This window comes from Ochotona princeps, chromosome 12 (assembly GCF_030435755.1).
Source record: "Ochotona princeps isolate mOchPri1 chromosome 12, mOchPri1.hap1, whole genome shotgun sequence".
In the NCBI taxonomy this organism is placed as follows: Eukaryota; Metazoa; Chordata; class Mammalia; order Lagomorpha; family Ochotonidae; genus Ochotona; species Ochotona princeps.
This window is the reverse complement of record NC_080843.1, coordinates 54,769,188-54,783,267: the sequence shown is the minus strand read 5'-3', so window position 1 is coordinate 54,783,267 and position 14,080 is coordinate 54,769,188. Positions and strand designations below refer to the sequence as shown.

Sequence of the window (14,080 nt, the reverse complement as noted above, 5' to 3'; positions counted from 1 at the left end):
CTCTCCTGACATGCCGCGTCTCCACCACGAGTCTTGCAGTACTCATGAAGGCGGACTCAGAGATGAGGCTATTGGGCTCTTCTTCCTCAGGGATGCAGCATGCAAGGATTTTTGTGTGCTGTTGTTCTCCTAGAACATGACAGTCCTCATAGTGACCCCTGGGAAACAAAGCTTATTTTGCTTGATGCCTCCAGGAGGCATCACAGTGACACCATGCTAAGTGACTTGGGACAGCTCTCTAGCTCTGCCCTGTCTGTGCTTTCATCAACCCCACTCCACTGGGCTCATGTTGAAAGGGCACATCCCTCTCTCCTGATCTCTGTAGCCGCTGTTTTTTGTAGACACATTCCAGCACAGCTTTTTTGCAGAAAGCTGGCTGACCATCAGCTAAAACACTTCAGCAGATCTCCGTTTATAATACTGTAATCCGGCTGTCTCATTTTCTTCCTTATAAAAATCGCTTTCGGAGGATGGCTCAGGAAAACAAACAAAAGCATTAAAATCCCCACGTGGTTTTAGGTGTCACCTGAAATGAGAGTTTGCTGGCGCTGCCCAAAGATGTGTCAAGGCTATGCATTTGAGATGAAGTTTCTTTCTTCTTTATTTTAAATCTGATCTGTTTGTGAGGCAGAGCCCATGAAGCGTCACCCTGAAACACAGTCATTTGATTTCCTTTCTCCAGTGCCACCTGTCACATTGCCTAACCACCTACAGTTCATTCTTCCTGAGCATTATACTCTTGCTGTCAAATAAACTATATACCAGAGAGAAAGAAGACACATCAGCTAACAAAATAAAAAACTTCAATAAGGAAATGAAAATTAATGTTGCCACATTAAAAGTCTTCTCTAACACTGCACATACTCTGTTGTCTCCAAGGAGAGCAATGAAATCAAAGTGGTGTAACTGTCATTTTAAATTAATAAGTACTCTGGAAATGAAATTGAACTTGTAATATTTGGAGGGGGACATTTAAAGTAACGATATTTAATTATAAAATGTCAATTGAGGTCATGAGGTTTCATTTGTTTATTTCCTCCTGTTTTTCCAAGGCCTTTTGGGAATTCAAATGCTTTACCCAAGTCTTCATAATTCTATTTCCTGCGTACTATTCAATGACAGTCAAGGCTCCAAGTGCGGACTTGTGGCCTGAAGGAAGGCACTCTTCAGGCTGGCATTAGGCATGGTTGTTAAGAGCCTGCACAGGAGTGCCATGTCAGAGGGCCTATGTTCAGGTGTCTGCTGTTCTCCCAATTCCAGCTTCCTGTTCACATATAGCTTGGAAGGCAACAGAAGGTCAAATAGTTGGGTCCTAGCCAGCCACATAGAAAGCCTAGAGTGAAATCCCTGTTCCTGGCTTCAGACTGACCCAGCTCCTGTGACTAGCGGCATCTGTGGAGGATACTGCATCTGATTTTCAAAAACATACAATGAGATATATTTTTAAATGGCAGTGGCAAGAAAGTTTAAAAAATCCTTGGAATATTTAATTAATTCCTTGGATTAATTAATTACATGGATTTATTAAATGAATAAATAATTCCTTGGAATTAGCTTTAACCGATGACTTGGTAACCAGTTGTGAGTTTTGCCACAAAATTGTGGATACCACAATCACATTGTCTGTGTCTGTACCACACTCCTAGAAACAATACAGCATTGACTCACGCAGAGAAAATGGCTTTTGAAAAACGAGCCAACTCAAGTGCATCAGTGACCTGCACATGTCAGCACTGCAGTCTGACAGAGGTCTTGAATGTTGCTCTAGTTTTCTTAGACATTTGGAAGGAGCTTCCTGTCTACACACATGTTACTTACGATGGCATTTTATTATTCTCTAGTTTTATTCATGGAAATGTCACATAATCCCTTAGGCCCACCTGAAGATGTGAGCAAATGAGGAAACTGAGTTGTCAAGGCTATCTATAGGCTTGGGCAAAGCAAGTGGCAGATGAAAACTCATGACCCAAATTGCAGTTTCTCTCTTTGGGAAGTTAAGCGGGGAAAAAAAAAAGAATTCATTTGAAACATGGGAACCGGTCTGTGCATTCTATGTAAATCACAACATCCCTGAATGTCAATTTTCTCAGCTACAATATGGGAATGACCTGTGTCCTACCTGTCCTGTAACACAGTTATGAGGAACCTTGACAAGATAAATCTGCCTTACCTTCTTTGTCCAAGGTAGAAATGATGTAAACTCCTTACTACCAAAGCAATGGGAACATTGAGATCGATGGTGTGAGGGGTGAGTGGGAGCAGGCAGAAGCCTGAAGCCCTGGCTTGTCTTGTAATTAGATCTGTTCCATTGGTCAAGTCAATGAGCTGCTTTGTTTCTTCCTTCAGCTGTACTTAGGAGGTTGTAGCTGAACGTGTTGGGTATTTTCTGATGCTGCCTATGAGATCCCCATCCCAGTTTTCTTTCCCATGCCTGTACTTGCTGCCTCCCAGACACTTGGCTCTACTCTCTAAAGATGAACGCCTGGAACATTTACTGCTGTGAAAAGGCGAGATGTTGCCAAGTCAGTGTTACAAACACATTTGCAGTCTCGCTGTGATTTTCTTTTTAAGGATTGTTAGATGCCTACAGCAGCCTAATTGCATTAAAATCATCATGCAAAGTATCTTAAGGAGAGGGGACTAACTCATTTTACGCATTACTGAGATGTCATCCCTGGACCACTTACAGGAACTCGTGGAGACACTTGAGTCTGCGAGGCAGCCACAGGGACAGCCTTCTCCCAAGGGTCCCCTCTTGGCCTCCGATCCCCAGCACTGCTTCGACAGCAACAAATGTCATCCACTCAAAGAAACAGCTGCTTCCTTAGATTTGGAGACCAGGAGGAAAAAGGCAAATTCCCTAGGCAAAACGCAGGACATGGTTTTGAAAGGGAAAGCTCCGGTAGAGTGAACTTTTCCTGTGAATCCCGCAGCAAGAGTCAGGTGTGCATAACAAAGTGATGGACAGTCATCACTGGAAAGAGCAGCTTTCCCTGGAGAGCATTATTCAAGATGCCCTGCTTCCTCCGGCTGCCTCGTTGAACCCTGTGCCTGGACCTAGGACACAGCATTTCTTCATGCCTGGTTATAGGAACCCCTCTGCACATCCCTTGAAACACAGACGGCCGCACCCGCAGGCACAAATACACACTAAACTGATGTTGCCCAATCCTTTGCCATTCCCAGCATAACTTCCCTATCTGCTATATTAGGCTCTGCAAAACACACTAAGGAGGTAGGTCAGGTGCTCGACAATTTTACAGAGAAGAGTTAATCATAGAAAATGCAGATAGAGGTGGGTGTGATAGCTCAATTGACTAATCGTTCACCTGTTAGTGCCTGCATCCCCTATGGGCACTGGTTCATGTCCCAGCTATTCCATTTCCCATCCAGCTCATTGCTTGTGGCATGGAAAAGCAGTGGAGGATGGCCAAAAGCCTTGCACACATATGATAGACCAAGGGGAGGCTATGGGCTTCCGGCTTTGGCTAGGTTTAGCTCTGGCCCTTACAACCATTTGGGAAGTGAATCAGTAGATAGAAGATCTTCCTCTCTGTCTATTTTTTAATCTCTGCAAATATGCCTTTTGAATTTTAAAAAAAAATCTTTTTTTTAAAGAAAAGAAAGCACAGGTTATTTGATTAGCTTCCCAAAGATATTGGGAAATCTTGGCCCAAAGTTAAACGTCTTGATTGCAAACATAGTACTTCCTATACCATTCAGAGAGAACTTGGACTTTGTTCTTTTTTTAAGTTCATCTTAAGTTTCTTGGGATGCTGAACATATACACAACAAAGCCACCAGCATGTTATAAGAGAACATATTTAGATGGTCCTCAACTTCAAATGATACTATAAAACCGTTTTCAACTTTCTGATGGTGAGAAAGCCATGAGCATTCGGTAGAAACCAGAGTTGAATGACTGAATTTTGCAGGTTTTTTGGCTTACTCGTATGTGGTCCAATCCTCTCTCACAATGTTGGGCAGACCCCAGTCAGCCCTGTGATCCTGGGACAACACGTGCCAGTACTGCTATGTGCTCTGCTGCTGAGCAAGGATATAAACTCATGAGATTTCCTTGTGTTTTAACTTTTCAATTGTATTGTATTCATTTGAGAGGCAAAGAGAAAAAGAGGGGTCATCCACTAGTCATTCTCCAGATGCCTGCACAGGTCAGAGCTTGGCCTTGGGCAGACAGGGTCCAGGAACTCAGTCTAAGTCTTACATGTAGATGGTTAGAATCCAGCTACTGGAGCCCTTACTGCTGCGTAAATAAGGATATGCCTTGGCAGAAGGCTGGATTCAGGAGCCAGAGCCAGGGGCCAGAATTGGGAGTCAAACACAGACATTCTGATGTGGGCCACGGACATCCTAACCAGGGTCTTCACTGCTAAGCTAAGTGCTCACCTTAGGATATTTTTCAATATATACTAGGTTTATGTGGATGTTAGTCAAGGAACATCTAGACATAGAAATGGTCCCTGAATTCAGGAACATAAAATGCTTACACCATGAAAATCAGCATACCATGAACTTTCAACATACAGTACATGTGCAGTGATTCTTCAAAGTGTAGTAGAGAGAAATACTGGCTAGAAATGAGCCTGGGGTGGGAGAGGGAGGCTGCAGAACCTGGAAAAGTGGTCTTCCAGAGGAGGGGGATTGAGAGCTGGCTCTGTGGGTTCTGGCCTCAGAGCACCTACTCGGCCCATCTGTTGAGATCACAGCAGATGGAGCACATCAGAAACACAGTCTTCTTGTTTAATTTTCTTTAATCCCTTAAACTTGGCCCCTAGGGAATTGTGGAAAGAAAACAAAAGCTCATTTTTATATCATCGTTTGTAGTAAAAGGACATGGATATTATTTGTTTCTTAGGGCATTATTTCATTCTTTTCCTCCCTTCCCCCTGGGTTTTATAATTAAGCCCTCAGGAAAGAAAAGCTAAAACTGAAACTGAATGTGATCTTTTCTGAAGAACGCACTAAGTTGCCTTGTTGTTGTTGTTGTTGCAGTCTCAGTGGACACCTGATCGTCTGCTGCCTGTTTGAAAACCAGGAAGTGTTGCCCTGATTTACCAGCCCACAACTTGTATGGACATTGACACACAGTCCAAGCCAAGTGCATCCCCTTTAACTCTCGCATGAAGATTTGGCGTTCAGTACACACATTCGTCCTTTCACCTCTCTCTCAAGATGTCTGAGCAGGACTCTTCATCTGGGTTTGCCAGCACTGTAGAGAACGGCACCTTCCTCGAGCTGTTTCCTACTTCGCTATCCACCTCTGTGGACCCATCCGCGGGCCACCTGTCAAATGTCTACATCTACGTGTCCATATTCCTCAGCCTCTTAGCGTTTCTGCTTCTGCTGTTAATCATTGCCCTTCAGAGGCTCAAAAACATCATCTCCTCCAGCTCCTCCTACCCAGAGTATCCAAGTGATGCCGGAAGTTCTTTCACCAACTTGGAAGTCTGCAGCATTTCCTCTCAAAGGTCCACTTTTTCAAATCTCTCCTCCTGAAGAACATGGAAGAATCCTAGAATACAACTGCTTTAGATTTTCCTCATAGGAAGCATCTCAAGATGTGTTGTCTCAGGAGAGAAAAGACCTGTTGGCTTTAGATCCATTGCCCTTCTCCTCCATCTCCACTGTTTTTTCTGTTTGGATGCTTTGACCCTCAGTGGAGAAGTTGATGCTGATGGAAATAAGGGCAAACCTCCAAGTGCAGAATTGTGAACCATGCTCTGGGAAAACCTGGAGCCAGCATATTAGGTGTGGGTCAAGTCATTTCACTTCGTTGGAGGCTGAGGACCTGCTCAAGGCAGCTCCTAGGGGAGGCTGGATCTGGACCCTCGGTTTTCTCCGCTGATGAAACTGTGAGATCAACGGCAACTGACAAATCATAGGAGCTATTTTCTCTATTTAAAAGTCACAGTGGAGACACTGAAGTAAGAAGAGAGGCAGTTTAGTTCAGATTCTAAAACTGAGGGTAAAAATATGCTAAATGTTTACTTTTCTTTCAACAAGTGAAAACCACATATATGGAAGGATGCAAGGCATTAAAACGTTTTGGAGAAGTTTAACTTTCAATAGCAGGAGAGATACTTGTTCTGATGCAGTTTAGGATGCCTCTGAGGATCCTTGGGTTTGTGGGTTTTTTGTTTGTTTTTTCATTTCCACTTAAGTTGCAAAGCCAGAATGCCCCAGAGTTATGGAATCCTTTGTGTTGATGCTGTTTCTAAGAGCAGCACCATAGAGAAACTAATTTTTTATCTTACATCTGTAATTTCCATCTGCAGGAATCAAGCATAGGGAAAAGAAGCATTTAGCTGTATTTTATGCAATACTGTAACTCCTAGCAATGGTGTCTATTTCTTTATTCAGTTTCATAGTCTTCATCCTTTAGTGCAGGACTATATCAAAGCTCCAAGATGTCAGATGTTTGTTAATCCACATTAGGTTGCAAACCTTCAAGATTAAATTGCTAATACATGTGTTACTGCATATTCCATGAGCACTTTATGTCTCTGGCAAGGGCTGTGCGTCAACTGCATTAGGATTCCAGGTTCTGTCTGGATTTATGTTAGAATGTAGACGTTCAAGTTGTGCAGCTATTGGGAGCTCTGGATCCCAAGAGCTGCCATGTTGTGCTCAGCCAAGTTCACCTGTAGTTGTGAGAAGTGGTGGTTATCCATGAAATATGACACACATGTCAGCACAGGCATAGCATATGGAGGAAGTCATGCTGCTTCTAAAAACAAGCAAAGCCAGCCAACTTTATCTTCTTACAAGTAAGAGTTTTAATTTAATTTTAAAAGTAAATGGCCCTCGGCACTTAACGTATTAAGGTGATTGCATTCGCACAGCAACCTGATCGTTCCTTGTGCAAAACACTTGAGACCGGAGGGGCATCAGCCCTGGCTCTGGGTGGACTGTGCACCCAGCGCACTGTGAGGGGACTGGAATGGGAAGAGAAACCCACCATTTTCACAGGACCTATCTTTGTAACTCTGAGATGTTGAGAGAGTAGAGAAGCATAAGGCTGCTGCTGCTTTCCAATCCCTGAGCCTTGCTGAAATCAGACCACATTTAACTCTTCTATCTCAAAATTGTTCCTGCTAACATATTCTTGCTCTGAATGTGAAGCAACATCATGGGAGCATAATTTAGCATTTTAGCAAACAGTTCAGTATGTTTTGACACACACCATAATCGAGAAGAGAACATTTCCAGTACCCTCAAAAGTCTGTCTTCTCCCTCTATGGTCAATTCTTCCAGCAACCATCAGTGATACAGTCATTCATCTCTTCTTAGTGCCTAAAATATGGCCTTATTCAGTGGTTTTCAAATGCAATCCTACAGGATACAGGATCTGTTTTAGTCTGGTTTCTTTCACTCATTGACATCATTATATGCATCAGTCTTTATTATTTTATCCCATCCTATAGTTGGACAGCAATTTGTTTCTCTGTTAACCAACTGAAAGTCAGTGGTTGTTGCCACACATTTGCTGCCTATGAATAAAACTCCCATAACCAATTTTTAAGTCCCCAAATGCCATAAGGCCAGCCAATAGTTGCTGTGATGAAATATAAAATCAGTAAAAAGTTTGCCTCTCTTTCCAGGCGGCACAATGTTGGGTGTGATTGTGTGGTTTGGAAGCTAGAATAAAGACACTATTTTTAATCACTATTAATATTCTCCCAATTAAAGGTGTGTGAATGCGGCAAAGGATTACAAGAGGCTGCTTCATTATCACTTTAATCTTTGATTAATCTTGTCCTGTTTAGGTGATGGGAAGAGGAAGAGGACACCTATGAAATGCTTCTTAAAAAAAAAATCAAAGGACAAACTTACCATGTTACAGGTACTCTGCATAGTCTCTTTCCTAAGGAATAACTCTATAGCCTTTCCACATGAAAGAACAATCAAGATTCCGGCAGCAGACCTACTCTAAAGAGTCAAATTCACAGTGATCTGTGCGTGCAGTCCCACCCCTCCCTACCACAGTGAGTCTTACCCACATATTGGGAGCAACATTCAAAGATGTAAAATAGGGTTTGTCATTATAAGCTTGCAAAAATAATAGACTGTACATTTCAAAATGTTTTGCACCAGGGAACTTGAGATGAATTTTCTTTGTTTAAGAGATTCACCAGGGTTTATAAATAAAGAAGTGGAGCCCATTAAAACTCTGGTTTCTTCTGTGACTTCTTTTTTTCTTTTTAGTAAGGTGATCAACAATCTTGTCTCCCAGAAAGGAGGTTTGTCCTTGGAGTTTTAAATATAGAGAGATACACCTACATGTTTGAGTATTGATGCATAAATGAATATTGCCTCACTTCTCTTGTATCCTCGGGATCAGGACCAATAATGTGGAGCTGAACCAGACTCTCCACACCCTTGGGGAGGGGCCACATCATCTGGGGAGATCTGTCTTCCTTTTCCCCAGGAGAAGAAAAAATTTGAGCACTTGGAAAATATACAGATCTCCTGGCCACACTCAGTCCCTCAGGAGTGTGGCCAAAGAGCAGGTATTTCTAGCAAAGCCCTGGGGAACACTGGTGACAGTGGGACACACATTAGGAGAGGAATGCTCCTCTCCACAGCCACCAGGCATGTCAGGAGGACAGGGTTCCATACCTCTCAACCACTGAGCACTCCAGACCCCACAGCTCACAGCCTGCTCTGAGACCAACTTCCTGCTTGGGTCTGGGCCCCATGGCAACCTCCTCCATACTGGCTGGTTGCTGCTATGGTAATGGACCTAGTGGAAGAATTAAGATGGTTATGCATTTCTTAGCTCCCCAGAACTCTGCTTCCTCCAGATCATGAATATGTAAAGGACTAGATTAGAGGAATATGGGTAACTGCCAGAATTTTTAAGATGGAAAAAAAATGTTCTACATGGTAGACTAGGTAAGAGGAGCTCCATGCTTTGAAAGAAAAGAACAGCACAACTAGAAAATCAACCATTCTCAAGGAAGGTGTCAAGTTCTAGACTTAACACTCTCTTTGTGGGCAGTCATCCCCTCTAAGAGAGGCTCCCACATCACACTAATGTCAGGTGCTACTGTCTCATGCCTCCATTAGAAAATTCCCAGGGTCCAACACACTGGAGGGGTACTGCACACCATGTTCAGGGGGCAAGTGGAGGGGTATGTCGGAGGTAAGGTAGGAGCAAAAGAGTCTACGGAAAGTTCCAGGCTCCCAGACCAGCTTTCTTCGGCTGCTCTCCGTCCCGGGACAACTATGTTTTTGTTGCTCACCTGCTGCTCTTCTAGACAGCTCTTAGAGGAAAACATGCACCTGTGCTTGCATGCATGCACATGTACTTACACACACAGAAACTCACATAAATGCCTGATCCACAAATAGCTTTCACACAGTGTGCATTTTTCATGAATGTTTGAAGATCTACAAATGCATGGCTTTCAAAATAGTTTTCACAGGGGAATGGGCATGTAACCTGGTAATTAAAATGCCCAGGTCTCATACTGGAGTGCCTGGGATCAATTCCTAGTCTGGAACTTGAGTCCAGCTGCCTGCTAATGTGCACTCTGGGAGGCAGAGGTGATGGCTCAAAGAGCTGAGTCGCACCTAGGAAACTTGGATTGAACTCCTGGCTCATAGCCTCAATACAGTTGCAGGCATTTGGGTTGTGAACCAGCAGATAGGAGCTCTCCATCCATGTCTCTCCCGGCACAGGAGTACTAGTAACAACAATAATAAATGTTTTGCACCAGAATGAACTCATTTTTTAAAAGATTTTATTTATTTTTATTACAAAGTCAGATATACAGAGAGGAGAGACAGAGAGGAAGATCTTCCGTCCGATGATTCACTCCCCAAGTGAGCGCAACGGCTGGTACTATGCTGATCCGAAGCCGGGAACCTGGAACCTCCTCTGGGTCTCCCACACAGGTTCAGGGTCCCAAAGCTTTGGGCCGTCCTCGACTGCTTTCCCAGGCCACAAGCAGGGAGTTGGATGGGAAGTGCCGGAATCAGAACCGGCGCCCATATGGGATCCCAGTGCGTTCAAAGCGAGGACTTTAGCCGCTAGGCCATGCCGCCAGGCCCTTGAACTCATTTTTTTAATACTGATTTACACAAACTTTAAAAGTACTCCTTCAGTAACTTTAAAAGTACTCCTCATTATATATATCTGACTTTGCAATAAAAATTAATAAATCTTTAAAAATTAAAAGTACTCCTTCACACACATACATGCACACACATCTCCTATGAAGATCAATGATTTGTAATGTTCAAAATTGATATTTGCATTTTTTAAAAGTTCCTTTAAGTTCTGTTCCTTTGAATAATGAACAGAACATATTAGTTACCTCTTCATTCATGCTTCTAATTCAAAGCTATAGCTCAGTGTCTGCCCATTATCAGGGACAAAATTACTATTTCCTTTAACAATAACAGAGCCCACAAACTCCTACTGTCCCTTTAGACTGTCTGGAAATCTCATGACCTGTTGTAAGAGTGGCTTTTTGTTCTTTTCAGCTGGACTCATTGTGAGGTAAGGCATTTTCCACTCTGAGCACTGTTTAGAAGATAAGAAAATTAGCAAGTATTTATGAGATAAATTAATACATTCTTGAGCATTGGATAAAACAAACAGATATAGCTCCTACCTTCATGAAGATTTTAAACTTATGAAAAAGATACTCAGAAAAATAAATGAACAAACAATGTGCATAGTCCCCATTGCAATTAGCACAGTGAAGAGAATAGAATTGTGGAATGAGACAACAAAAGAAACTCACATGCTGATCGGAGAGGATCTTCCTTATGAAATCATATGGAAGTACTCGAAAGGTGTTGGGAAGAGAATTCTCTATATAAGCAAGAGCTTACACAAATTAAAGGAAAGGATGTAGTATGTATTGGCAGAAAAGTCATAATATTGGATGTCAAATATGAGGTTAAAGAGGTGGATGGGGCAGTTTACACATAAACTGACAGTTATATCAACATTTGTGTTCTTTTTTATATAAACATTTTTCCATCGATATAGATTTACATGCATGGGGGGGTCATCCTTTCGCCACCTCTGCTCCTGCTCCCTACCTATATACCTTTCTTATTATTTGTCCCCAAGTTATTACAATGGCATGGTCGTTCATTTAACCATAAGTGGCTTCACTTTCTGCTATGTGGATGTATCATGACATAACAAATGTAGGAAGCAGAAAAAAATAACATAATGTAAAAGTATCATTAAAAATATTAATGGAAATCCTACATTATTTTAAAGTGAATCCAAGATTTCCCAGTATAACATTTGTATTTTATTCTGAGTATGATGGGAACCCATTGTAAGATTTCAAACAGGAAAGTTACATAATTGAATTTATGCTTAAGAAAGATTACTCCAGTTGCTTTGTGGAAAATAGAGCAGAAATGGACAAAAAGTCCTATTCAGATCCACCCTGGGTGGGATATAGGAGTGGGTGGGAGCCCTTCTTCTGGCTACAAATATCTGTTCATCTTCTATCCATGGAAACGGTCTTTGCTGCAAATGAGTGCTACCTCCTCCATTCCCTTCCACTACACGCTCCCTGCCCTCCCCCAGGATCTTCCTCCAGATCCCCACTCCCTTTTCCTCCTCCTGATCCAAGTCCCCCCTCTCCTTTCTGAACTTGTCCCTGTCTAGCCCTTCCTTGGTCTTTCAATCATTTTCAGTTCATGGAACTCTTACTCCAGTATCTTTATCACGATGTGTGACTAATGTTCCAATGAAACTCTGATACTGCTGTAAAGTTGCAGCATTTAAAATGTGACTCCTCTTAAAATTCCATTCCTGAAAAAGCTCCCATACTCTATGCACTGTAGGGCCATTCCTGATGACTCTAGCCTCTCCTAATTAACTAGCTTACATTTCTGAATCTTTTCTCCTCCATCAGCTGTTACCGTGTGTTATTTATACACAGCATGCCTCAGAACACAGGATTTGGGTTCAGGCAGACCTGTTTCATCCTTACACCTTAAATGTTACCTCTGTGATCTTAAGCAACATCTCTAAAGCTCCAGATCTCAATAACATGAAGAAAATAATAATCTCCTTATAGTGCTGTGAGGATCAAGGAAGAAATAAAATAAACTGTTTAACAAGCACCACATGGCTGGGTACCTGCTGAGCAGTGCACACAGCAGGTGTCAGGCAAGCATCACCTGGAACTTTGGGCTTCAGAAGGTTCCCGTTTCTCGCTATTTCCACTTACCACCCTGTTTTCTCTGCCTTCATGCTTCCAACTCCTCCATTCCTCCTTTACTGACCTGCCTAATCTAATCTCTCTTGTTGAGTCCTTATTGCTCAGCTCTCTTCTAGGATCCATACTAATAGGAAGCTGGGTTTGGAAGTGGAGCTGGACATCCTAACCAGTTTTTTTTTTTTTTACTTTTTATGCTAATATGATACTAATACAAAGAAAACAAAATGTAATTCATAGGCACAATTGTAAAAACATAATAATATTCCCCCCTTCCTTCCTTCTCTCTCCTTTCCTTTCTCCTTTTTCTTTCTTATTACAGTTTTTCTTTCTAATCATAGTCCTAACTACTGCTCCAAACATTCACTTCAGATTTCAAAATGGTGCCAGAATAAGCTTATCTTTTATTTTCACTTTTTCATGACATTTTGAAACTAACTCCCTCCTTCAGTCATTATTGTGTATCAGGCATGCTTTTAGAACTCATGCTTTAGAACTCATTCATAACAACTGATGAGCTTAGTTAGTTCTATTATTCCCACTTCACAGATGAGGAAACTAAGGAATGTCAGAAAGCTAGTGAGTGGTAGAAGTAAAACTCAAGCCCTCTCTAAAAAAAAAAAAATCAGGTTGAAGCTCAATTTAACTACTAGGATTCACTTCTTCCTTTCATTCAAAAACTAATCATTTTAATAGATATGTTTGGGGAAATGTTTACTCACAGAAGTGAGTTGAGGAATAAAATACACAACCAGATATTAATCTCGTAATAGATCCCACACCAGTATAAATACATACTTGCTGGGCCCAGCATGATGGCTCAGTGGCTAAAATCCTCCCCTTGCAGCGCCAGGACCCCATGTGGATGCCAATTCATGTCCTGGCAGCTCCACTTCCAGCTTGCAGCCTGGGAAAGCAATCAAGGATGGCCCGAAGTCTTGGGAACCTGTACCTGCATAGGAGACCCAGAGGAGACTCCTGGCGTCTGGTTTTGGATTGGTTCAGCTTTAGTTGTTGCAGGTACTAGGGGGAAAGAACCAGCAGATGGAAGATCTTTCTGTCTCCTCTCTGTAAATATGCCTTTCTAATAAAAATACATACATTAAAAAATATTTGGTTAAATGGAGAAAAGGACATTAGATTTTGGATTGCTTATCTAAATGTAGACATGGGTCCCACATAGCTTTCCTACTCATTATGCTATGGGCAAAATCTCTCCCAGTCCTTCGAGGAACACTGAAACCCACACACAAAAGATGTACCTGATTACCCCTTCTTGTGGAGGCTCTTTGTGATGAAATGAGAGTTGTTTATTTTTTTCATATTCATTGAGCACATGCCATATGCCAATAATTAGCCTGCGTTCTTAGAATTCGATAGTGAGATGGGGCAGGCATGATAGCTCAACTGGCTGATTCTCTGCCTTGCAGCATTGGTGTCCCATACAGGCACCCCGATTCATGCGCTGATAGCTCTGTTTCCCATCCAGCCTCCTGCTTGTGACCTGGGAAAGCAGTAGAGAATGACCCAAGGCCTTGGATATAGTACTCTTGTTGGAGACCTAGAAGAGGCTCCTGACTTCAGATCAGCTCAGCTCTGGCAGTTGCAGCCATCTGAGGATTGAATAAGCCGATAGAAAATCTTTCTCTCTGTCTCTCCTTCTATCTATAATCCTGCCTTTCTAATAAAAATAAATAAATCTTTGAATAAAAAAAATTCAGTGATGAGAAGCCAAAGATCTTGCAAGTAGTTTATATCATAAATTTACATTACAAGTAAAACACACACTATGTTGAATAATTATGGGCCACAGTAGAAAAATAAGCCAAAAAAAGAGCAGAGTTGGAGGCAATTGAAAG

At 42.1% G+C, this 14,080-nt stretch overlaps 1 protein-coding gene across 1 annotated transcript; it reads left to right on the top strand.

The window, feature by feature from the left end:
- Window positions 1-5,020: 5,020 nt before the first annotated feature.
- On the top strand, window positions 5,021-7,318 carry SERTM1 (serine rich and transmembrane domain containing 1). Its single transcript, XM_058670619.1, has one exon. It carries the CDS (start codon window positions 5,194-5,196, stop codon window positions 5,515-5,517), a length of 324 nt encoding a protein of 107 aa, XP_058526602.1. The 5' UTR covers window positions 5,021-5,193; the 3' UTR covers window positions 5,518-7,318.
- Window positions 7,319-14,080: the final 6,762 nt, after the last annotated feature.